This window comes from Mobula hypostoma, chromosome 8 (assembly GCF_963921235.1).
Source record: "Mobula hypostoma chromosome 8, sMobHyp1.1, whole genome shotgun sequence".
Classification (NCBI taxonomy): domain Eukaryota; kingdom Metazoa; phylum Chordata; class Chondrichthyes; order Myliobatiformes; family Myliobatidae; genus Mobula; species Mobula hypostoma.
In genome coordinates this window covers 41,837,099-41,862,746 of record NC_086104.1, presented here as the reverse complement: position 1 = coordinate 41,862,746, position 25,648 = coordinate 41,837,099, and the positions used below count along the sequence as shown (strand labels likewise).

General features: G+C 43.6%; 1 protein-coding gene across 1 annotated transcript in view; it reads left to right on the top strand.

The window, feature by feature from the left end:
- Positions 1-25,648, top strand: part of kcnh1a (potassium voltage-gated channel, subfamily H (eag-related), member 1a) — a 346,721-nt gene that overhangs the window by 88,089 nt on the left and 232,984 nt on the right. The window contains exons 3-6 of the mRNA XM_063055717.1: positions 6,258-6,381; positions 9,858-9,964; positions 10,930-11,058; positions 13,377-13,495. Of these exons, the coding sequence (XP_062911787.1) occupies positions 6,359-6,381; positions 9,858-9,964; positions 10,930-11,058; positions 13,377-13,495 (378 nt within the window). The 5' untranslated portion in view covers positions 6,258-6,358. The remainder of the gene's footprint in view (positions 1-6,257; positions 6,382-9,857; positions 9,965-10,929; positions 11,059-13,376; positions 13,496-25,648) is intronic.

Genomic DNA, 25,648 nt, shown 5'->3' with positions numbered 1-25,648 from the left:
AATCCCCCGTGTGTGTGCGTCGCGCCCGGTATGGGAGTGTCGTGTGGTGTCTGTATAGGGTTTGGGGTGCATGGTGTCTCGTAGGTACATACATTGGTGGGTACGGGGTCAATAGTCACCACGGAGTGTTCAGGGTAGGGGCCCGGAGCTCCTGTGGGTGCCAGGGCGCGAATGGAGACCGTGTCCTCCCGCCCATCAGGTAAAACCACGTAGGCATACTGGGGGCTCGCATGAAGTAAGTGAACCCTCTCGACTATCGGGGAGTATTTATTGCTCCTTGCATGTTTCCGGTGCAGCACTGGCCCCGGGGATGTCAGCCAAGATGATAGGGTGGTTCCAGTGGTTGATTTTCTGGGAAAAGAAAAGAGCCGCTCATGAGGGGTGGCACTGGTGGCTGTGCATAACAGGGAGCGGATGGAGTGGAGTGCCTCGGGAAGGACCTCCTGCCAGCGGGAGACCGGCAGTCCCTTTGACCTGAGGGCTAAGAGTGTGGCTTTCCACACTGTGCCATTCTCCTTCTCTACCTGTCCATTCCCCCGGGGATTATAGCTCGTGGTCCTACTTGTTGCAATTCCCCTAGCCAGTAGATATTGGCGCAGCTCATCACTCATAAACGAGGACCCTTTGTCACTGTGGATATAGCATGGGTATCCGAATAGAGTGAAGAGCTTGCACAGGGCTTTTATAACTGACGTGGTCGTGGTATCGGGGCAGGGGATGGCGAAGGGGAACCGCGAGTACTCGTCAATTACGTTAAGAAAGTACACATTGTGGTCGGTGGAGGGAAGGGGACCCTTAAAGTCAACACTCAGTCGCTCAGAGGGGCGGGTGGCCTTGATGAGTGGTGCCTTTTCGGGTGGGTAGAAGTGCGGTTTGCACTCTGCTCAGACTTGGCAGTCCCTGGTCATCATCCTGATCTCCTCAAGGGAGTAAGGCAGGTTCCGGGCTTTCACGGTGGAAAAGCCGGGTGACTCCCGGGTGGCAAAGGTCTACATGTAGGACGTATAGCCGGTCGATCTGCGCGCTGGCGCTGTTCCCCGGGATAGGGCATTGGAGGGCTCATTGAGCTTCCCAGGCCTGTACATAATGTCATAGTTGTAGGTGGAGAGTTCGATTCTCCACCTCAGAATTTTATCATTTTTGATTTTGCTCCACTGCTGATTATTAAACATGAACGCGACTGAGTGCTGGTCAGTTAGTAGGGTGAACCTTTTGCTAGCAAGATAGTGCCTCCAGTGCCTTATAGCTTCCACCATGGCCTGGGCCTCTTTCTCTACCGCAGAGTGCCGAATTTCAGGGCCTTGAAGGGTACGGGAGAAGAACGCCACTGGTCTTCCTGCCTGGTTGAGGGTAGCAGCCAGCGCAAAGTCGGAGGCGTCACTCTCTACTTGGAAGGGAATGGCGTCATCCACTGCATGCATTGCTGCTTTGGCAATGTCCCCTTTTATGCAGTTGAAGGCCGCGTGGGCCTTGGCAGAGAGGGGGAATGTGGTGGACTTGACCAGGGGGCGGGCCTTGTCTGCATAGTTAGAGACCCATTGGGTGTAATATGAAAAGAAGCCCAGGCACCTTTTGAGGGCTCTGAGGGTATTGGGAAGAGGGAGTTCCAACAAGGGGCGCATACGGTCGGGGTCAGGGCCAATGACTCCATTCTCCATGACACACCCAAGGATAGCAAGTTGGGTGGTCCCAAATACACACTTGTCCTTGTTATAGGTGAGGTTGAAAGATTTGGCCGCTTGGAGAAATTTTTGGAGGTTGTTGTCATGATCCTGCTGGTCGTGACCGCAGATGGTGATGTTATCCAGATATGGGAACGTGGCCTTCAGTTGGCACTGGTCCACCATCCAGTCCATTGCCCTCTGGAAGACAGATACACCATTCGTGACACCAAAGGGGACGCGCAGGAATTGATAAAGCCTGCCGTCCGCCTCGAAGGCAGTGTAAGGGCGGTCCTCCCGGTGAATGGGGAGCTGATGGTAAGCGGATTTTAGGTCTATGGTCGAGTACGCCTTGTACTGTGCTATCTGATTGACCATATCCGCGATGCGGGGTAGAGGGTACGCGTCGAGCTGCGTGAACCTATTGATGGTCTAGCTATAGTCCACGACCATCCTATTCTTCTCCCCGTTCCGAACAACCACCACCTGCGCCCTCCAAGGACTTGTGCTTGCCTCAATGACCCCCTCCCTGAGCAGCCGCTGCACCTCTGACTTAATGAAAGCTCTGTCCCCCGTGCTGTACCTCCTGCTTTTAGTTGCCACAGGTTTACAGTCGGGGGTCAGGTTGGCAAACAGTGGTGGGAGAGGGATCCTGAGGGTGGAGAGGCAACAAGTGGTGTCGGTAGTGTGGCAGTTGGCATGATATTGGGAGGGATGCGCGGGTCGGTGTGTGTGTGTGGTCAGTAGCGGGGTACATGACATATCTCTACAAAACAGGGGATTTATGACAGTAATTGGCGGGAGGGGCCCATCATACTTCATTGTCACGCTTTTCAGGTGGCTCTGGAAGTCCAACCCCAACATCACAGGGGCACACAGTTGAGGCAAGACCAGTAACGTAAAGTCCCGATATTCTGTGCCCTGCACCACTAGTGTCGCTACACAACCCCCCCGGATGTCTGTTGTATGCGACCTGGAGGCCATGGTGACCCTCCGACTTACCGGCCGTAACATGAGTCCACAATACTGCACCGTGGCCAGGTGGATAAAACTCTCCGTGCTGCCTGTGTCAAACAGGCAGCTTGTCCTGTGCCCCTCCACCAGGATGTCCATCATTGACCTTGCGAGCTGGTGGGGAGCGCTTTGGTCGAGGGTCACGGAAGCCAGGGTGGGGTCGCTGTCTTGGTCCGGCGTGGTGGGGTGCCCCGTGAGCACCCGTTGGTCGTAGGCGGTGGGAGGTGGCGCCGACCAAGATGGCCGCACCCATGTCTCGCACGTGGTGGTGGCGTGCAGGGAAGATGGCAGCAGGCAAGATGGCGACCCCCACGTCTCGCACGTGGTGGCAGTGTGCAGGGAAGATGGCGGCCCCTATGTCTTGCACGTGGTGGCAGTGTGCAGGGAAGATGGCGACCCCCACATCTCGCACGCGGCGCTACTCGATCCCGCTCGCGGTTTTGACTTACAGACCTTGGCGAAGTGGCCCTTCTTTCCGCAGCTGGAGCAGGTACCTTGTCGGGCTGCGCAGCGTTTCCGGGGTGCTTCTCCAGTCCACAGAAGTAGCACTTCGCGGACTCACGACTGGCGGCAGCTGAGGTCGATTCGCCGGCAGGTTGCGGGGTCTGTGGCACCCACGAGGCCATCGGGGGATCGCGTGCCTGGAGAGCCTCGGAGTTATGCAGAGCGGCCTCCAACGTATCAGCCAGCTCCATTGCCGAACTTAGGGTAAGATCGGCTTTTTCCAGCAGCCGCTGGCGCACGTACACTGACCTGGTCCCTGTAACGAAGGCGTCTCTCACTAGGAGTTCTGCATGCTGCGCCACCGTCAGCTCCTGGCAATTGCAGGCCCGCACGAGTGTCTGTAGGGCCCGGACAAACTCAGCACTCGATTCCCCGGGGCGTTGTTGCCGCGTCGCTAAACGATGCCGAGCATAGACGCTGTTTATCGGCCGCAGGTATTGTCTTTTGAGTGCGTTCATTGCGCCGTCGTACTTCGGCTGGTCTCTGATCAGCGAATAGACCCGTGGACTGACCCTGGAGAGTAGAACTCTGCGCTTCGCTATGGGGTCGGTCGCTTTAATCTCCTCTAGATACGCTTCGAAGCAGGCCAGCCAGAATTCGAAAGCTTTTCCAGCGTCAGGCATTTGCGGATGGAGGTCTAATTTTTCTGGTCTCAGGGCCTGTTCCATGTTTTAAAATGTACAGCGAATAAAATTGAAGCACCTTCAATTATTCCAAAAGACTGAGGTTTGGTAAAAATACTGAAAGGCTTTTATTTGCCGTACAATACGACCTCCACAGTGAGTGTCTGCCCCCGGACTGAGGGGGAGGGGCAAGACGAACACCTTTATACAGGACTCTGTGGGAGGAGCCACAGGGGCAGTCAGCAGAGGGGTGTGTCCAGACAAGTAACCGAGTTACAACATATATACATGGTTTACCACACCGCCTTCGCCCCTCCTCCTGTCAGTAGAAACAGTTCCGCTGGGCTTAGAGGCTAAGCCACACGAGAAGGCCCGGAGTTGGACTTGGTTGTCAGAGGGTATTTGAGGTGCATGCCGCGAGGAGCACTTTTAGGTAGTGGGAGCTTGTCCTCGGCTTGACAATCTTGGAAACCAGTAGGATGTAAAGAGCTGAACATAATATACTAAGTACTACCTTACAATGATTTGTGCAAACATTGCAAACAGTTAACCGTGAAATAGTTATCATTGGTTATCTGTTCAATGCCACTGTTCAAAAGTTACTGTTAGAATTTCCCCACTCCACTGCATTTGGCTCTTTGCTTCACAACTGACATGCATTGAATATTGTTTGTATTTGTATGGTTAGATATGAAATAACTTGACTTCAGGATGGTTATTACAAGCAGAAGTACATTTTATGTGGTGTGATTGCATGTTGATATCTGCCAATCAGTTCATCTGTCACTGAATTTTAACTATAATCTGTATAATTTAGTTTCTTAAGTTTTTAAATTGTACTTTGTAGATTTTTAAAAACGTATAATCTGAAATGGTAATTTTTTGTTTCTTTTCCATTTCTGCGTTCTCAATTCAGTTTTGTTTTATTTATATTTCCTCTTCCTGATTTGATATTTTCACCTGCTTTAATTCACCCATCTTTGCAGCACTTCTGCTGTTTGCATCCTAAATTTACTTGATTTAGGAGGTACATACCTTGTTGGTTGCCTAGTTCAGCTTTCCTCACTTCACTGTCATCAGTTGCAAATATGACAATTGAACGTGCAAAAGTTTTTTGAGCAAGTGCTGCAGGGCAAACTAACTAATGGCCGATGGTATAAGATATTCAGCTAGAGACAGTGGTGGAATTGAGCCCCGGTGTCTGACATAGTAATACTGTTACATCAACTGCAACGCTACAGTACTGTACTGCCCCAGTGTTCTGTCAGCTACAACTCAGTGATGTCCGCAATGCCATACCGGCCAATTTCTAATTGTATGACAAGATCACCTACCTTATTAATACACTGTATGCACTCAAATACAACACCTTCAGTCCTGTATTCATTATCTTTTTTTTTCAGTTTTGTCTCCATGTTGTCTTTGAGACATATGGGACATGAGGGACATTAACTGATGGGGATTTGAAAACCACACAATTAATATTGTAGGTGTTTTATGTTTGAAAAACAGTAATGATTCTTTTATTGAATACCAAAAACTGAACACAATGCATGGTAAAAGTCCTTTATGTAATTACCTCATCACAACAGACCAGCCTCTTAAAGTGAACCCAACCTAATGTCGGTAGTGGTGAATTCTATATGTTTCCACCAATTACGTTACCCTACAATATCACTAATTTCACTTGCCATTTATTTGAGTGTTCATTAAGGCTTGCCAGGCATGAACTACCTTTCCAAATCCAGCTCTGTATTTGCTTTTACTGAACTAGAGAGTGCCTGCCCCTCACCTTCTCTCCATTATTTTTTCTCTGTGATGACCCTACTTTCCTCTAGTGGTTCTGAGGAATTGAGCGAGCTGGAAGAATTATTTTTGCACATTTCCTGCAAAGTGAAGTGGGATATAGTTGAAATATATTAAATCTCTCTGCTCCTCCAAGATCTTTATTTGTTTCCTTTATGCCTCCTCTGGAAAAGCATTTCTTCACATTTCTCTCCTTTCAATTTACATTTACATTTTTCTACCCAGCCTCCTAATTCTGCACAGATCCTTCCAGTCATTGTCATATGACCCTTTTTTGGGCCAGATTTTGATAGTGCCCATCCATAACAATGTCCAGATTATTCATATTCGTGAAGCAACAATCCTACCACAATAATTTCTCGGCCCGAAACATCAACTGTACTCTCTTCCATAGATGCTGCCTGGCCTGCTGAGTTCCTCCAGTATTTTGTGTGTGTTGCGTGGATCTCCAGCATCTGCAGATTTTCTCTTGTTTGTGACAAAAGTCTCTCTGTTGCATTTGAAATTGAAGTATTATTCCATCCTTTTAGTAACTTATTAGAAATTATCTGCTTTAAAGTGAATGGTGCTAGGATTTTATTGAATTGAAGATATCTACTTTCTTTAAAGAAATAATTTTTTTATAGAGCTCTATTTTCTTTTTCTGCAGACACAAATTTTGTCCTTGGGAATGCCCAGATTGTGGACTGGCCTATTGTGTACAGCAATGATGGATTCTGCAAGCTGTCTGGATATCATCGAGCGGAAGTTATGCAGAAGAGTAGCACTTGCAGGTATTCAAAGATGTGATGGCATTTTGTTTTTTTCCCGAAGTAAAATGTGCTCTAATGCATCATACTGATTTGTATGGAAACAAATTATTTTCTAGAACGAATTTTACATTAATATTCACTTGCAATTTACATACAATCATTTGTTGAATGTACGTAGCAATATGTTTTGCTTGGGGATCCAACATCGAAGCCATGGTTGAACTTCATTCAGAGCAACTAACACCTGACGTATTGTAATTGAAGCTGTAGATAAGAGAGCAGAGCATATGTTTTGTTGCATGTTTTGGCCTGGTTGGCTTAATCTCTTTAGAAATGCATACTATCATCTGTATTATTTGAACAATTGCTTCCTTTCCCTCATTCAGCCCTGTCACACCCTATGTATTTTCCTATCTTTCTTTCTTCCTCTGTCTCCCCTATCACCTCTCTGTTTCACAACACAAGAAAAATCTGCAGATGCTGGAAATCCAGAGCAACACACAAAAAATGAACTCAGCAGGCCAGGCAGAATCCATAGAAAAGAGTAAGCAGTCTACATTTTGGGCAAAGACCCTTTGTCAGCTCTCTGTTACTCCCTATTGTTTTCCCCTTCCATTACTCCTTCTCCACAACCCTTACATCTTTTACCTTATCATGTTCACTCTCCCTCCTCTTTCGCTCTCTGTTCTTCCTTTTCACACTTCATTTCTCCTTGCTTACTCTTCTTCCTTCCCCTACCCATCTCGTTCTCTCTCTCCTCCCTCCCCCACCCACCTCATTCTTTCCCTCTCCCTCTCTCTTGTCCTTTCTCTCCCCGCTCCCAGATTAGTGTTTTGTATTTTCCTGCTGCTGAAACCCTGTGGAGCAAGATTTAGTCTGAGACACACTTTGTCATTCTAATTTCTATTATGTAAGATAGGATGTACTTGCCTTAGAGGGAGTACAAGGAAAATTACAGGACTGTTTCCAGGGGTGGCAGATTTGCCATAAGGGGAGAAATTGAGTAGTTTGGGACTTCGTTCTTTGGCTTTCAGAAGAATGAGATCTTAGCTGCATTCAGAGAGGATGTTATCTCAGATTGAGGAGTCTAGGATCAGGTGGCACAGTTTCAAAATAAGGAATAGGCCATTTAATACCGAGATGAGTGGAGATTTCTTCACCAAGAAGACTGTGAATCTTTGGAATTTTCTACCTGGAGGCTCAGTCACAATGTTTGTTCAATATTAAAAATATTGATTTTTTTATATTAAAGGAATCAGGGAGAAGATCAACTACAGGATCTTCTCTTCCTTTTTATTATATTCTTACATTCTTATGTGTGTACCATCAATAAAATACACTTCAGCTAATCCTTGGATTGCATCTTCTAAACGTATGATCACTACCAACAATAGGGGCAAAGGAAAGCAAGTGTATAGAAATGTAACCACCCATGAATTCACTTTCAAACATCACAGAATATTGACGTTGATGCTTAATGGTCTTCCTCTATTTTTAACGTCCTCAAACCTCATACCTAACAGCGCCATGGAAGTAGCTCAACCAAGATTATAATGCTAAAAAAATGTAGCAGCCCATCAAAGGAATCGGAGATAGCCTCTAAATGATGTATTTTCCGGATGAACCATGCCAACATATATAAACAAATCTCCACATTTTACATCTTATGTTTCCTATCCTTTATTGCTTGTTATCTCTGTGCCCCCTTGGCCACAACTGACACTAAGCCAAATACTGTCATGAGTCATAATTTAAAACGTCAACTAGTCATTCCCTCCAGTGCCTTGTGCATGCCCTTGCATTGAGGGATGTAGTTTGCAAATTGTACCCATTGCTCTCCTATTGACAGCATACAACTCATGGAAGACTGGTCACTACCTGTAGAGAAGGTCACTGATGGACTTCTTGACATCCTGTGGAAAAGGTCCTCTTTCCTCCTTTTCCCAAAGTCAAACAAGTCCTTGGAGATTTATGTCTGAAAATTGGAGTGCCCATTTAGACATGGCTACCAGCAAGCGATTAAAACTTCTTAAAGAACTTCGATCACTCATTGCAGCTACACAGTAATTTCTCTTTAAGAGATGGAAATATAGAGGCAACCTGTATTAACCGTTTTTGACTGATAGTGGTCAGTCGCAAAATTAGGTTTTGCCATGGTGCATTGAAGTGAGCCACAATGCAGTTAATAGTGGCTGGTCACAGAAAGGGAGTGGGTTACTCTTCAGAATTTAGATGGACATTATGTAAGTAGGACTGGCCAGTTGTGCTGTATGATTCTAACACATGTTTTCCAGTGTTATCCAATTTAACTTTCATATAGTGCATGGTGTAATCATATCTTTTGAAAATTAAAAAAGGTATGGAGTGGCTTTGTAATTACTGGAATACCAGCTTTCATTTCTGGAGTGGCTTTAATGTACAAGGAATATCCTGTGAGTCCTCCAAGAGGTTCGTCAGCTTCAAAAGAATGGTCGTCTGATTAAGCATTCAAGACTTATGAAAGAAAAATCAAAAGTAATTGATGTGGGAACTTAATTCTAATTTAAGAGTTGCTTTATAAAAGGACTGTGTGTGCTTCACTTTTTCATTAAAGAAATTGCTCACAGAAAGATACTTTGGAGCAGAGTTCAAATTAGAAGTCTGAGTAGCAAATTTACAGAAAGAAAGAATGATGGAATAATGCTCATGATTTTTTATGCAACACACATCAAAGTTGCTGGTGAACGCAGCAGGCCAGGCAGCATCTCTAGGAAGAGGTACAGTCGACGTTTCGGGCCGAGACCCTTCGTCAGGACTAACTGATCTCCTGACGAAGGGTCTCAGCCTGAAACATCGACTGAACCTCTTCCTAGAGATGCTGCCTGGCCTGCTGCATTCACCAGCAACTTTGATGTCTTGAATTTCCAGCATCTGCAGAATTCCTGTTGTTTGTTGTTTGCATGATTTTTTATTCTGCTTTCCGCTCCTGGAGACGGTCAGTCCAATTCAGTATCCGCAGTTCACCACTTAATTTTTTAGGCAAGAGGCCAAACCACATTTGTTAGGAGAATTTTGAAATCTGATGTCATCAGTGTTGAATTTGTCTATGCTCTCACCCACCATATCTAAGGTTATGTTCAGTAGTCTTTAAAAGGTTGCTATGAAGTGTGGGAACTTTGCACACTATTGCAATGGATTAGGTATTGCCTGTGTTGGAGCTGCCAAAGCATTGCAGGGAGATCAGTATTCTTGGTGGAGCATAGCTGTTAAAGAACTGTTTTTCTGTGGGGTTCAGTGTTATGGAACCTGGTGTTTTTAACAGTAGCAAAATAAAAAGAAACCAAGGAACTCAGAATTGAAGTAAAAGATGGAAATGTTAAATTTGAAATTGTATATAATGTTCTGTGTTACATTTGTTCTTTTGAAGCTGTGCATACCAATAATCAAATTTAATGTGGCGTTGTTCACCAAGCTACCAATATTCACCACCAAATTTCAATTTTAATTTATGTTCACAGCTTCATGTTTGGGGAATTAACAGACAAAGAAACAACTGAAAAAGTGCAACAGACATTTGAAAACTATGAGATCAACTCGTTTGAAATCCTCATGTATAAAAAGAACAGTAAGTAAAATAATTTAATGCAGAACCTATTTTAAATGTCATCAAAAATTCATAGTATAGATTTAGTTTTGACAGAAATTTAGATAATATAAGTGAACACAGTTAAGAAATGGGTATTTCATTTGGTTCATGCTAAATAATTACTGTTCATTCAGGTGTACTTTGCAAGAAAATCATGCTTTTTCGTTTTCTTACAAATATATGGCGTATTTTTATCTTGATTAAACACATATATCAATTGAGTTACAGAAGATGTCAGAATTCCTGAGCAGAACATGAATCAATCATCATTTTTAACGGCATTATGTCATGTTTGCAGGAAGTGCGTTCAGTTTTTAAAAAGTAAATTGATGCTGTAAAACTAATTTAATATAGAAAGTTCTGAAGTTGACACCACCAAAAATAGAAAAATCATCTTTCCATCTGATTACTTCACCAAAAAGTGTTTTGATCCATTTATATAATTTACGTTTCCTTTTCATGCATTTGCCTTTTTTTTAACCATTTTTTTGGTTCAAAAACAAAAAAGACTGTATGTCGCTCTTTCAAGCTGAGTTTAGAGTTCATATTTAATTAAACTGGTTAATGTAGGTGGAAGCTCAGACGTCTCTATATGGATCTATTGCAGTACTTTAAAGGAGCACAGTGAGGAATGTGCTGAGAATGCATAAAGCAGTATGCTCAAAATAGCTCATAATGGAAATTAAATCTGTATATCCCAATGTTCATGCACAGGTAGTCAATGCTTTCACCAGTATATTTAAAACACAGACACAAAATATCTCTTATAGTATGATTACACTTTATTTAACAGGCCATTCTTTTTACTTTAATGAATTCCATATTCTCTTTGATGTATTAGATGCATATTCTCTTATTAATGGTTATATGCACATTCAGTACATGCACTGCATGTAGCACAATGGAAAAGGTACATTTGATATCTTAACTGTTCATTTTGATAGGGACACCAGTTTGGTTCTTTATGAAGATTGCTCCTATCCGGAATGAACAAGACAAAGTGGTATTATTTCTTTGCACCTTCAGTGATATCACAGCTTTCAAACAACCAATTGAAGATGATTCATCCAAAGGTAACTGTTCTAACCTTTTTGACATTTGAATTATAGATTGTACTCCCTTAGAGGTATTTAAAATTCAGCCAGATAAAAATATTAAAGAGCGTAAAAATGATCTTCAATCATAGTACGAAAAGGTGCTCCTGAATTTGAAATAAAAAAGGGAAATGCTTGTATACCTCAACGGGTCAGGGAGTATCTGTAGAAAGAGAAACAGTCAGTGTTTCAGGTCTATGGTGCTTTATCAAAGATTGCAAAGCAAAAAATGCAAGTTGGGAGCTAATGTGTAGAACGAAGGGAATGACTGTAATAGAATATGTCAAAATGGTGTCATGGTACCAGTTAGCAGCATTTTAAGTGTTTTGGTCTATGTAATGAGTTGCCCGCCCAGCAGGTTAGATTTGAGTGAGTAGGACAAAATCTGAGCCAACAGTCTCATCACATTAGCATGACACAGAGCAAGAAGCTAATGCTAGAAGAACATTATTGGGAAGGATATCAGGGTAAAAGAGCTTAATACTGGAAAATAGATCATGGGGAAGATGCAGAGAAGTTAAATTGTTGAATTGAGGAAAGTCAAGATTAATTATCTCTGGGAAAGACTCAAAAATACCTTGGGTGCATTTTAGAAAGGAATACTTACTGATCAGAGGAGTGAGGTTGTGATCACTGAGGATGATGAGAAAAAAGTGCAAGGAAAGAGTTAATGGTTCAGACATGAATGGACTCTTTACGTTAAGAACATAAGAAAATAAGAAGTAGGAGCAGGAGTAGGATAAAATTCTATTTCATAGGGCATAAAAAGTTTATCGCTCAAAATAATTTCAAAGAGTGTCTGATGTTTGACCACGGTGCAGAATTTTTTATTCATTAATTCAAAAAATCTCATGGACGTTGCTGATATCATTCACAGAACTTTAAACAAAACTTCTGCATTTGAAATCTGGGAAAATCAGCAGACAAAAATAGAGTAATTTTTCCAATCAATCAGTTATAGTATTGGATTGTATCACGCTTGACTCATGTTACCAATTATCCTGTGCTGGCTCCATGGCCACATAAACTCAGCTATTTCATGACTGCCTTTCTACGGCCAACCTACAGATTCAGAATCAGGTTTAATATCACCGACCTACAGTATATCATGAAATTTGTTAACTTTACAGCAGCAGTACGATGAAATACATGATAAATAAATATAGAGAATAAAACTGAGTTACATTAAGCATATGTATGTCTATTCAAAAGTTAAAATAAAGTCATGCAAAATGACAGAGACAAAAAAGTAGTGAGGCAGTGTTCATCGGTTCATTGTCCATTTAGAAATCGGATGGCAGAGGGGAAGAAGCTATTAGTGAAACACTGTGTATGTGTTTTCAGGCTTCTGTACCTCCTTCCCGGTGGTAACGGTATGAAGAGGGCATGTCTTGGGTGGTGGGGATCCTTAATGGTGGACGCTGCCTTCCTAAGGCACCGCTCCTTCACAGTGTTGAGGCTGGTATCCATGATGGAGCAGAACTAATTTTACAATTTTCTGCAACTTATTTCGATCTTGTGCAGTAACCCCCACCCCCAATACCACATGGTGATGCAGCCAGTCAGAATACTCTCCACCACCAGAGTGTGCTACAAAATCAACTCGGCCTCTAGGCAATGTACTCAGGCCTCATCCTCTGCAGTACCCTGATGGCCTTTAGCAGTGTATGAAACATCCAAAAGCAGTTAAAACTGATATCAATATTTAATTAAAAATCAAACTAATGAAATAATTATATATTACAAACTGTTACAAATTAATTAGATTTATAAATGTAAAATGAAATATAGAAAGATAATGAAGAAACTTAGCTGATCACACGTTTTGCATGAGGCTAGTCACCTGTCCAAACAAATATAGCCATAGAAAATGTGACAGCATTGGTGAATGTAAAGAGAGGAACCAATTACTAGATGTATCTGACCTCTTCACGCAGTAGAGTGTTCGTGGACTCACCATTGAGCAAGAGATTGAATGTAGACATCTACAATTCTGCATTGCATTGTGCCAGTGCAGAAGCCAAAGTGTGCTGATGCACTCATTGTGATGGACTTGTGAGTCTCTATTCATTATCTGCTGCAGGTGCTAGTGCAATCTGGCCCAGCAATTTAACTTGACCGATAGGATCAGAAAAGCATTTACATTTCTTCCTTTCATGGAGAATAAAAGTGGTCAACTCCGTTATGATAAACTGGACACACTTGTACAAAGTCTTTTCTCGTTGTTTCATATTTTCTTGTGTTTATTACTAGTTGGTGGATGGTGTGATTTTTGAAACTGCTTCATGTATTTGCAGGCTGGGGTAAATTTGCTCGTCTGACAAGGGCACTCACAAGCAGCAGAGGTGTTCTACAACAACTTGCTCCCACTGTGCATAAAGGAGAAAGTGTACACAAGCATTCACGGCTGGCTGAGGTGAGACTGCTGTCGTAATAAAATGGTTGTGAAATTATGTCAAACAAGTTAGTCTTTTCACTTATTGTGCAGGTGATAAAGGAATAATTTGGCTCTGTCTTCCATTTTCATAACCATGGGATATTTTATTCAGTTTACAGTCAATTAACTATTTTCCAAAGAAAGTAGTTGAACAAGGTAAAATGCAAAATTTCGAGTGGTATAATATTTTGAGATATCATAAACAATGAGGAGGATAGCAATCCATTACCAAAAATCAAATGGCAGATGAAATTTAACATGGTGAAATTACCTATTCAATTAAAAGAATAAGATGAGTTAATATAAACCAAATAGCATTGTCTTATAGAGTATGCAGGAACAGAAGGGGCTGGATGTACATGTGCATAAATCTTTGAAAACTACATGACATTTTGACTAAGTGGCTAATAAAGGATATGGAATCCTTCATACTGTATACAAGTCATAGTACAAAAGGAGAAAAGTTATGTTAATTTTGATTTTCACTTCATTCAAGGGATGTGAGCTTTGTGGGCTGAACCAGCATTTAATTTACAACTTTACAACTCCTCCTTTGGAAGGTCAGACACCCTGAGCCAATAGGCGGGTCCTGGACTTATTTCCTGGCATAATTTACATATCACTATTTAACTATTTATGGTTTTATTACTATTTATTATTTATGGTGCAACTGTAACGAAAACCAATTTCCCCCGGGATCAATAAAGTATGACTATGACTATGAATTGTCCATTGTCCTTGAGTAGGTGATGGTGAGCTGCAGTTCTTGAGGTGTAGGTATACCTGCACTGTGATTAGGGAGAAAGGTCTTGGATTTTGATTCAGTCATGATAATTTCCAGGTCAGTTTGGTGTGTGGCTTGGAAGACAACCTCCAGGCAGTAGCATTCCTATGCTTGTGCTACCCTCACACTTCTAGCTGAGGTCATAGGTTAGGAACGTGCTGACTTAGGAACCTAGTGAGTTGCTGCAGCTCCTCTGAGTGTGAATGAATGGTTATAGGTGGGTTGCTGGTCAAGTGAGCTGCAATATCCTGTACTGTGTTGAGCTTCTTGAGTGTTGTTGTACTCGCACTCATCCAGGCAAGTGAAGACTGTTCTATCACACTCCTTGTAGATGGTGGGCAGGCTTTATGGAGTTTAGAAGCGCTGCAGCATTCCTTGTCTCTGATCATTTCTTACAGACTATTGTGTAAAAACTTTGGTTCATTTTCTGATCATTACTTATCCCCTGGATATTGATGTGGGGATTCATTGAGTTATATTGCCATTGAAGGTTGGGGGTGATGGCTGGACTTTCTCTTATTGGATATTGCCATTCCCAGTACTTGTGTGGTGTGGCCTGGATATTGTCCATGTCTTGCTGCACTTCAATGTGGACTGCTTCCTTATCTGAGGAGGCACAAGTGGTGCTGAACATCGTGTAATCAATAGCAAACCTCCCTAGTTCTGAGCTTTCAGTTGAAGAAAGGTCATCACTTGTTGTTCTAGGCTCAACCATATTCTGCTGCTTCATTAAGCAACTGAATATGGTAGGGCCTAGGACTTACCCTGAGGAACTCCTGCAGAGATGTCCTGTGGCTGAGATGATTGACCTCCAACCACCACAATCACCTTCCTTGGTGACAGGTATGATTCCAACCAGCAGTGGAGTTCCCCCGATGCCCACTGACTCCAGTTTGGCTGGGGTGCCTTGATGCCATACTCAGTCAAATGCTGGCTTGACATCAAGGGCAGCTACACTCACTTCACCTCTGGAGCTGAGGGCCGTTGTCCAGGTTTTACACTAAGGCTGCAATGAGTCAGGAGCTTGGTGACTTCAGTGGTGCCCAGAATGAGCTTCTGTAAACAGAGTGCTGCAAAGCAAGACCTGCTTGATAGCACTGTTGTACATTCCGCCATCACGTTGCTGATGTTCAGAAGTAGACTGATAGGGCGAGCGTTGGCTGGGCTGGATTGATCCTCGCTCTTGTGAACAGGACATACCTGGGCAGTTCTTCACATTGTTTAGTGGATAGCAGTATTGTCGCTGTACTGTATCAGTTTGGCCAAGGATGTTTCAAGTTGTGGAGCACATGTCTACTGTAGTATGGTTAGAATGTTGTCAGGACCCTTAGTCTTTGCTGTATCCATTGCCTTTAGCCTTCTCTTGATATCATGTGCAGTGAATCTAATTGGTTGAAGATTGACATCCATCATGCTGAGAAATCCTGGAGGAGACTGAGGTGGATCATCCATAGTACACATCTGCCTAAAGCACTGGTAAGGACACAAGTGAATATTTCAGTCAGCAGGAAGGATATCAAGCCCTGGAGAGAGTTAGGAGAAGATTTACTAGAACACAGGATTTCAGCTGCAAGCTTAAAGGAATAAGGTTGTTCCTCTTGGCAATAAGATAAGAGGAGGTTTGATAGAAGTACAGAAGATCATGGCAGGTTTAGATAGGGTAGGTAGAGTAAAGTTATTTCTTTTGGAAGATGTTCAAAGACCTGGGGTTCATGTTTAAAGTTTTGGGCAAAAGATGTGAGGAAATTTAAAAAAAACATTTTTACTTAGAACAGTTAGAATTTATATTTCATCACTGGTAAGAGTGGTGGAAGTAAAATAAATCAGTTCCTTCAAAAGGGAATTGGATAGATGTTTAAAACAGAATAATTTTGTAGGGATGTCAGGAAAGAGCAGGAAAATGTCACGGACAGGCTTGCTCTGAAAAGGCTAAGGACTTAATAAACTGAAGGGACACATTCCTGTACCCTAACAATTCCGTAATTCTGAAATTGAGGAATAAATACTAACCAAAATCCTGGGAAGAAGTCCTCTGCCCTCCTTCAAAATAATAGTATGAGGCCTATATCATTCATTGAGAGAAGACTCTCAAGGGGTTAAATTAACATAGCTTTCAAAAGTCTGCACCTCTTCACATCCAGTAGACACTAAAGTCTCTCTGTTGACTCTGTACTGGATTTTCTGGAGTGGGGTTTGAAATTACAGCTTTCTGCTTCAAAGCAGGAGTGTTCTCTTCAAAGTCTGGTACTGAATGCAGTAAATATAATCTGACAAAATGATACTCTGCTATTTTACGGACACGTGAAGGAAAGCATTTTGCTTTCTTAATCATTGTTCAAAGTCTTCAAAAATTTTTCATTATCAAAATATAAAATTGCAATGTTTTGTTGGTACTTTTCCTGACTGTGAGCTTGGTTGCAGCCAGAAATAAAATTTCAGCTCTGAGTTACTGACATGGATGTTCATTCATCTTACAGTCGATATGCAAAAATGGCTGATATATTTGTATAGCATCAGTCACTATTTTCCTTAGTAATTCATTATATAGTATATGAAGGAGGTTTTAAACTTCTATCTGAAATCATGTTATCCACTGTTTCCTAAATTTAGTTTGCTGAAAATTGTTTGGTTTGCATCAATGATTGATGTGGAATTAAATCTGTGCTATTAAATGACAAATAATTGTACCTGAATCTTGCATTGTAAATTATGAGAGAACTAAAATGGAATCAGGATACAAAAGAAAATCATTAGTATTATTGTGGTAAACCATGTATATATGTTGTAACTGGGTTACCTGTCTGCTGACTGCCCCTGTGGCTCCTCCCACAGAGTCCTGTATAAAGGTGTTTCGCCTTGCCCCTCCCCCTCAGTCCAGGGGCAGACACTCACCGTGGAGGTCATATTGTACAGCGAATAAAAGCCTTTCAGTATTTTACTAAACCTCAGTCTTTTGGAGTAATTGAAGGTGCTTCAATTTTATTCACTGTACATTTTTAACATGGAACAGGCACTGAGACTAGACAAATTAGACCTCGATCCGCAAACACCTGACGCTGGAAACACTTTTGAACTCTGGCTGGCCTGCTTCGAAACGTATCTAGAGGAGACTAAAGCGACCGACCCCATAGCGAAGCGCAGAGTTCTACTCTCCAGGGTCAGTCCATGGATCTACTCAATGATCAGAGACCAGCCAAGCTATGACGGTGCGATGAACACACTCAAAAGACAATACCTGCGGCCGATAAACAGCGTCTATGCTCGGCACCGCTTAGCAACACAGCAACAGCGGCCCGGGGAATCGAGTGCTGAGTTTGTCCGGGCACTACAGACGCTCGTGCGAGCCTGCAATTGCCAGGAGCTGACGGCGGCGCAGCATGCAGAACTCCTAGTGAGAGACGCCTTCGTTACGGGGACCAGGTCAGTGTACATGCTCCAGCGGCTGCTGGAAAAAGCCGACCTTACCCTAAGTTCGGCGATCAAGCTGGCTGATACGTTGGAGGATGCTCTGCATAACTCCAAGGCTCTCCAGGCACACGATCCCCCGATGGCCTCGTGGGCGCCACAGACCCCGCAACCGGCCAGCGAATCGACCTCAGCTGCCGCCAGCCAGAAGTGCTACTTCTGTGGACTGGAGAAGCACCCCCGGAAACGCTGCCTGGCCCGACAAGCTACCTGCTCCAGATGTGGAAAGAAGGGCCACTTCGCCAAGGCCTGTAAGTCAAAACCGCGAGCGGGATCGAGCAGCGCCGCGTGCGAGATGTGGGGGTTGCTATCTTGCCTGCCGCCATCTTCTCTGCACTCCTCCACCACGTGCGAGACATGGGGGCCGCCATCTTCCCTGCACGCTGCCACCACATGTGAAACATGGGGGTGGCCATCTTGGTCGGCGCCACCACCCACCGCCTCCAACTTTGGGCTGGCTGCTACCCTCAACCAGGCAGGAAGACCAGTGACGTTCTTCACCCGTACCCTTCAAGGCCCTGAAATTCGGCACTCTGCAGTAGAGAAAGCGGCCCAGGCCATAGTGGAAGCTATAAGGCACTGGAGGCACTATCTTGCCGGCAAAAGGTTCACCCTGCTAACTGACCAGCGCTCAGTCGCATTCATGTTTAATAATCAGCAGTGGAGCAAAATCAAAAATGATAAAATTCTGAGGTGGAGAATCGAACTCTCCACCTACAACTATGACATCATGTACAGGCCTGGGAAGCTCAACGAGCCCTCCGATGCCCTATCCCGGGGAACATGTGCCAGCGCGCAGATTGACCGGCTATACGCCCTACATGTAAATCTTTGCCACCCGGGGGCCACCCGGCTTTTCCACTGCGTGAAAGCCCGGAACCTGCCTTACTCCCTTGAGGAGATCAGGACGATGACCAGGGACTGCCAAGTCTGCGCAGAGTGCAAACCGCACTTCTACCCACCCGAAAAGGCACAACTCATCAAGGCCACCCGCCCCTTTGAGCAACTGAGTGTTGACTTTAAGGGTCCCCTTCCCTCCACCGACCACAATGTGTACTTTCTCAAAGTAATTGACGAGTACTCGCGGTTCCCCTTCGCCATCCCCTGCCCCGATACCACAACCACGTCAGTCATAAAAGCCCTGCGCAAGCTCTTCACTCTATTCGGATACCCATGCTATATCCACAGTGACAGAGGATCCTCGTTTATGAGTGACGAGCTGCACCAATATCTACTGGCTAGGGGAATTGCAACCAGTAGGACCACGAGCTATAATCCCCGGGGGAATGGACAGGTGGAGAAGGAGAATGCCACAGTGTGGAAAGCCACACTCTTAGCCCTCAGGTCAAAGGGACTGCCGGTCTCCTGCTGGCAGGAGGTCCTTCCCGAGGCACTCCACTCCATCCGCTCCCTGTTATGCACGGCCACCAATGCCACCCCTCATGAGCGGCTCTTTTCATTTCCCAGAAGGTCGACCACTGGGACCACCCTACCAACTTGGCTGATGTCCCCGGGGCCAGTGCTGCACCGGAAACATGCGAGGAGCAATAAATACTCCCCGATGGTCGAGAGGGTTCACTTACTTCATGCGAACCCCCAGTATGCCTACGTGGTTTTACCTGATGGGCGGGAGGACACGGTCTCCATTTGCAACCTGGCGTCCACAGGAGCACTGGGACCCTAACCTGAACACTCCGTGGTGACTATTGACCCCGTACCCACCGATGTATGTACCCATGAGACACCGCGCACTCCAAACCCTACACAGACACCACACGACACTCCCATACCGGGCATGACGCACATGCATGAGGGATTACCGACACTTAACATGCTGACACCCCAAGTCAGGCCGGAGCCAGCACAACCGCCATCGCCGGTGCAGTCACCACCGGTGCTACGTAGATCACAGCGACGGACTCGACCGCCTGATAGACTTGACCTGTAAATATACTTCTTGTAAATATTGTCAGTCACTTCACCCCATGGGACTCTTTTTAAAAAAAAGGAGGGGTGAATGTGGTAAACCATGTATATATGTTGTAACTGGGTTACCTGTCTGGACACACCCCTCTGCTGACTGCCCCTGTGGCTCCTCCCACAGAGTCCTGTATAAAGGTGTTTGCCTTGCCTCTCCCCCTCAGTCCGGGGGCAGATACTCACTGTGGAGGTCGTATTGTACAGCCAATAAAAGCCTTTCAGTATTTTACCAAACCTCAGTCTTTTGGAGTTATTGAAGGTGCTCAATTATGCAAAGATAATTTTATTGAATGTTAATCACTGATCACTGGATTGTAAGGCGTACATTAGAAACAGGCTTCAGCATAATATAACATCTTAAACTATATTACAAAAATTTGTGTTCAAAAAGTGGATGCTATTAAGCACTTACCCTATGATGTTTATCTCTTTTTGATTTACTGATATGATTCTTAGGTGATGCTAATAATTGGTTTCCATGGTAAAAATTCTGCTAAGATTTCAGAACTGCTATTACTTCAAACACTTAGTGCTTTGAAGTCCTTGTTGCAAAACTGAGATTAGCAATTACCAGTTTTTTGAACAGAATACGCACATACCTTTATCCTCAAGATGAATAGCAAGGCACACACTGCTCTCCTTTCAATTTACTGTTTGAAAACCTCTTATGAATTATTTAAAACAGATACATGTTGTCATCTTTATTTGTTTAATTTAGCATAGAAACAGGTCCTTCTTTGGATCCTCCTTTCCTGCCAAAACTATCTCATTCCCCCTTTTTGCCCTTCTAACTTCCTTCTTAAGTGTACTCCTACTTCAAGACATCTCTTTATCTGCAAACAGTTTCTCCCGTCGACTTTTGGGAGTTCCTGTATCATGCGATCAAAATTAGTTTTTCCCCAATTTAGGACTTAAACTTGAGAACCAGTCCTATCTTTTTTCATGATGTGCCTCGAAATTAATGGAATCATATTCACTGGTCCCAAATGGCTGTCCCATTGACACACTGACTACTTGTCCAGCCTCATTTCCGAAGAGGAGTTTGAGGTTTGCCCCTTCTCTTGTACGGTCATCTATATATTGCTTCATAAAATTTCCTTGGACACATTTAACAAATTCTGCTCCACCTAATCCCTTTGCACTCAGGCAGAACAGTCAATATGAGGGGAAGTTGAAATCACCTATTAATACAACTTTACCTATGATTTGATGTCTCTTCCTCATATGTGCTAAAATTAGAATTCTACCTAATCTTTGAAATATGGTAGGTGTTACAGCTCAGTAATCCCAGATATAATTGCTGCTCAAATTTGATAACTTTAGTTTTTTTTTATACTTAGCCAAGCAGTTCGGTAGAGGTTGTTAGTCATGCTTTTCTGGATATGTGAAAATGGAAGGGATTTTATCAGTGTCAACAAATATACTGATATTTGAAAACATTCTTGAGGAGTATTACTGATGATTACGAGCAATCACCTTTACAGCTTTAAACCCTGATATGTCTACACAGAGGAACAGACAATAACATTACTGACCTTTATGGATTTGATTGTGGAAATCTCAGTGATCCCTGAATACTTGAAATTATTGAACCCAATAAGTTGTTGAGAATTTATCTTTTAAAAACTTAAGTAAAAGCTGAATCATACTGTTTTTTGTAGGGGAGGGAGTGGCAGAATAGTGGTTAGTGTCCATTGGAAAACATGAGTGTGTTATAAGAAATCTTGTGCATTATGATCTCTACAGGAGATATTCCAATACATTACATCTCAAAGGAATAACAGCAGAAAATATTGGAAATGATAAGCTGGTTAGGTAATCATGGAGAGAGAAACAATACTGATTTTTCATGTCAGTGAACTTTCATGGAACTTAATATGAATTCTGAGGAAAGGAAATTGATCTGAAACATTAACTCTGTTTCTTACTTTATAGATGCTACCCAAGTATTTCAAGAATATTGGTCCTTTTTAGGCTTCTGCATTTGCAATATGGTACTTATGCAATCCCATTAAATGAGTCTGCCTTCACCTATTTTTAAGGCAATTTTTATTCTTTACCAGTGCAATGATCAGGTTTCATAGCCTAATCCATACTGCGCAATAAGATGTATAAGACCATCACATTGTGATTGGATTGTTCTGGGCATCTGGATGTTTTGCATCTTGTTGTATCTCCTGAGCTGTTGGTTTTACACTCAAGTTCTCCTGAATGACTATGTACTGTGTGCCATTCAGATCATTAACTTGTACCCCAAAGTTTTACATGAAATTAGTAAGAACATCTTACTCTTATGTCATGTACTCAATTGTCCGTTCAAACTGTTTCCAGATTTTCGAGGTTTCATTTCAACTGAAAAATCCAAAACAGTCTATAATGATTTAAAATAATAGCAGATGCTGGAAATCTGAAATAAAATCAGAAATTGCTGGAAGTACTCAGTGGGTTGGACAGCATCTGTGGAGAGAGAAGCAGAGTTAATGTTTCAAGTCAATGACCTTTCATCTGAATTAACCTTCTAACACTTGACTTATTTACTAACTGCTTGACTTACTAGTAGTTCCAAAATATATTATTTTATATTAACTCAATTTTAAATTGTAAAGGGTTGGATGAAAGGACCAACTTTGAAGTTGAAAAGACACCTGAGTGTTGTATGCCATTTTCTTTCTGCTAGTGCTTGCACAAAATTTCCTGTATGGGGCAGTATTCAGTTGGGGTTAAATTATTTGGCCATCTGAGCACAAGATGGTTTTCCTGGTTGAGAACCCAGTAGGCTTAATTACTACAAAACAGACAGCTTTCAACTATTGGGCTAACGCTGGCATCTAGAAGACCAATCCCATCAGTCCTATTTTCTGTCTCCTTACATCATTGCAACATATACTCTCTCAAGTGCCTGTTAACCACACTTTGGTTCATGTACTACTTACTTACACTCAGATATTAGTGCAACCATTTAATCTGTCAACACATATTTGGGAGCTGAGAGAAAACTAGAGTACCTTGTGGAAACACACACAGTCAGAGGGAGAACATGCAATCTTTACACAAACTGCTCGAGTGATCAGAATTAAACCATGGTTTCTGGAGTTGTGAGTTAGCAACACTGTACTTGGCGGGATTCCCACCAGTTTGTCAGATCAAAGAGCGATATTCTGAATGTCCTATAGCTCATGTGATCAAGTAAATGACCTCAAAAAAGTAAGAATTGGCTATAAACTGTCTTCCTGAGCCTTTTAGGTGGAGTTTTAACTTTCTCTGCCTTGATTAAAATCAGAGCTAAAATCCAATCAGTGCATAGAACATAGAATAGTACAGCACAGTACAGGCCCTTCGGCCCACAATGTTGTGCCGACCCTCAAACCCTGCCTCCCATATAAGCCCCCACCTTAAATTCCTCCATATACCTGTCTAGTAGTCTCTTAAACTTCACTAGTGTATCTGCCTCCACCACTGACTCAGGCAGTGCATTCCACGCACCAACCACTCTCTGAATAAAAAACCTTCCTCTAATATCCCCCTTGAACTTCCCACCCCTTACCTTTAAGCCATGTCCTCTTGTATTGAGCAGTGATGCCCTGGGGAAGAGGCGCTGGCTATCCACTCTATCTATTCCTCTTATTATCTTGTACACCTCTATCATGTCTCCTCTCATCCTCCTTCTCTCCAAAGAGTAAAGCCCTAGCTCCTTTAATCTCTGATCATAATGCATACTTTCTAAACCAGGCAGCATCCTGGTAAATCTCCTCTGTACCCTTTCCAATGCTTCCACATCCTTCCTATAGTGAGGTGACCAGAACTGGACACAGTACTCCAAGTGTAGCCTAACCAGAGTTTTATAGAGCTGCAACACACATAAAAGTTGCTGGTGAACGCAGCAGGCCAGGCAGCATCTCTAGGAAGAGGTGCAGTCGACGTTTCAGGCCAAGACCCTTCGTCAGGACTAACTGAAGGAAGAGTGAGTAAGGGATTTGAAAGTTGGAGGGGGAGGGGGAGATCCAAAATGATAGGAGAAGACAGGAGGGGGAGGGATGGAGCCAAGAGCTGGACAGGTGATAGGCAAAAGGGATATGAGAGGATCATGGGACAGGAGGTCCGGGAAGAAAGACAAGGGTGGGGCGACCCAGAGGATGGGCAAGGGGTATATTCAGAGGAACAGAGGGAGAAAAAGGAGAGTGAGAGAAAGAATGTGTGTATAAAAATAAGTAACAGATGGGGTACGAGGGGGAGGTGGGGCATTAGCGGAAGTTAGAGAAGTCGATGTTCATGCCATCAGGTTGGAGGCTACCCAGACGGAATATAAGGTGTTGTTCCTCCAACCTGAGTGCGGCTTCATCTTTACAGTAGAGGAGGCCGTGGATAGACATGTCAGAATGGGAATGGGATGTAGAATTAAAATGTGTGGCCACTGGGAGATCCTGCTTTCTCTGGCTGCATCATTTGTAGAGCTGCATCATTACATCGCGACTCTTAAACTCTATCCCTCGACTTATGAAGCTAACACCCCATAAGCTTTCTTAACTACCCTATCCACCTGTGAGGCAACTTTCAGGGATCTCTGGACATGTACCCCAAGATCCCTCTGCTCCTCCACACTACCAAGTATCCTGCCATTTACTTTGTACTCTGCCTTGGAGTTTGTCCTTCCAAAGTGTACCACCTCACACTTCTCTGGGTTGAACTCCATCTGCCACTTCTCAGCACACTCCTGCATCTTATCAATGTCTCTCTGCAATCTTTGACAATCCTCTACACTATCTACAACACCACCAACCTTTGTGTTGTCTGCAAACTTGCCAAACCACCCTTCTACCCCCGCATCCAGGTCGTTAATAAAAATCACGAAAAGTAGAGGTCCCAGAACAGATCCTTGTGAGACACCACTAGACACAATCCTCCAATCAGAATGTACTCCCTCCACCACCACCCTCTGCCGTCTGCAGGCAAGCCAATTCTGAATCCACCTGGCCAAACTTCCCTGGATCCCATGCCTTCTAACTTTCTGAATAAGCCTACCATGTGGAACCTTGTCAAATGCCTTACTAAAATCCATATAGATCACATCCACTGCACTACCCTCATCTATATGCCCGGTCACCTCCTCAAAGAACTCTATCAGGCTTGTTAGACACGATCTGCCCTTCACAAAGCCATGCTGACTGTCCCTGATCAGACCATGATTCTCTAAATGCCTGTAGATCCTATCTCTAAGAATCTTTTCCAACAGCTTTCCCACCACAGATGTAAGGCTCGCTGGTCTATAATTACCTGGACTATCCCTACTATCTTTTTTGAACAAGGCAACAACATTCGCCTCCCTCCAATCCTCCGGTACCATTTCCGTGGGCAACGAGGACATAAAGATCCTAGCCAGAGGCTCAGCAATCTCTTCTCTCGCCTTGTAGAGCAGCCTGGGGAATATTCCATCAGGCCCCGGGGACTTACCTGTCCTAATGTATTTCAACAACTCCAACACCTCCTCTCCCTTAATATCAACATGCTCTAGAACTCATACTGTCCTCACCATCATCAAGTTCCCTCTCATTGGTGAATACCGAAGAGAGGTATTCATTGAGGACCTCGCTCACTTCCACTGCCTCCAGGCACATCTTCTCACCTTTATCTCTAATCGGTCCTACCTTCACTCCTGTCATCCTTTTTTCCTTCACATAATTGAAGAATGCCTTGGGGTTTTCCTTTACCCTACTCGCCAAGGCCTTCTCATGTCCCCTTCTTGCTCTTCTCAGGCCCTTCTTAAGCTTCTTTCTTGCTTCCCTACATTCCTCAATAGACCCATCTGATCCTCGCTTCCTAAACCTCATGTATGCTGCCTTCTTCCACCTGACTAGATTTTCCACCTCACTTGTCACCCATGGTTCCTTCACCCTACCATTCTTTAT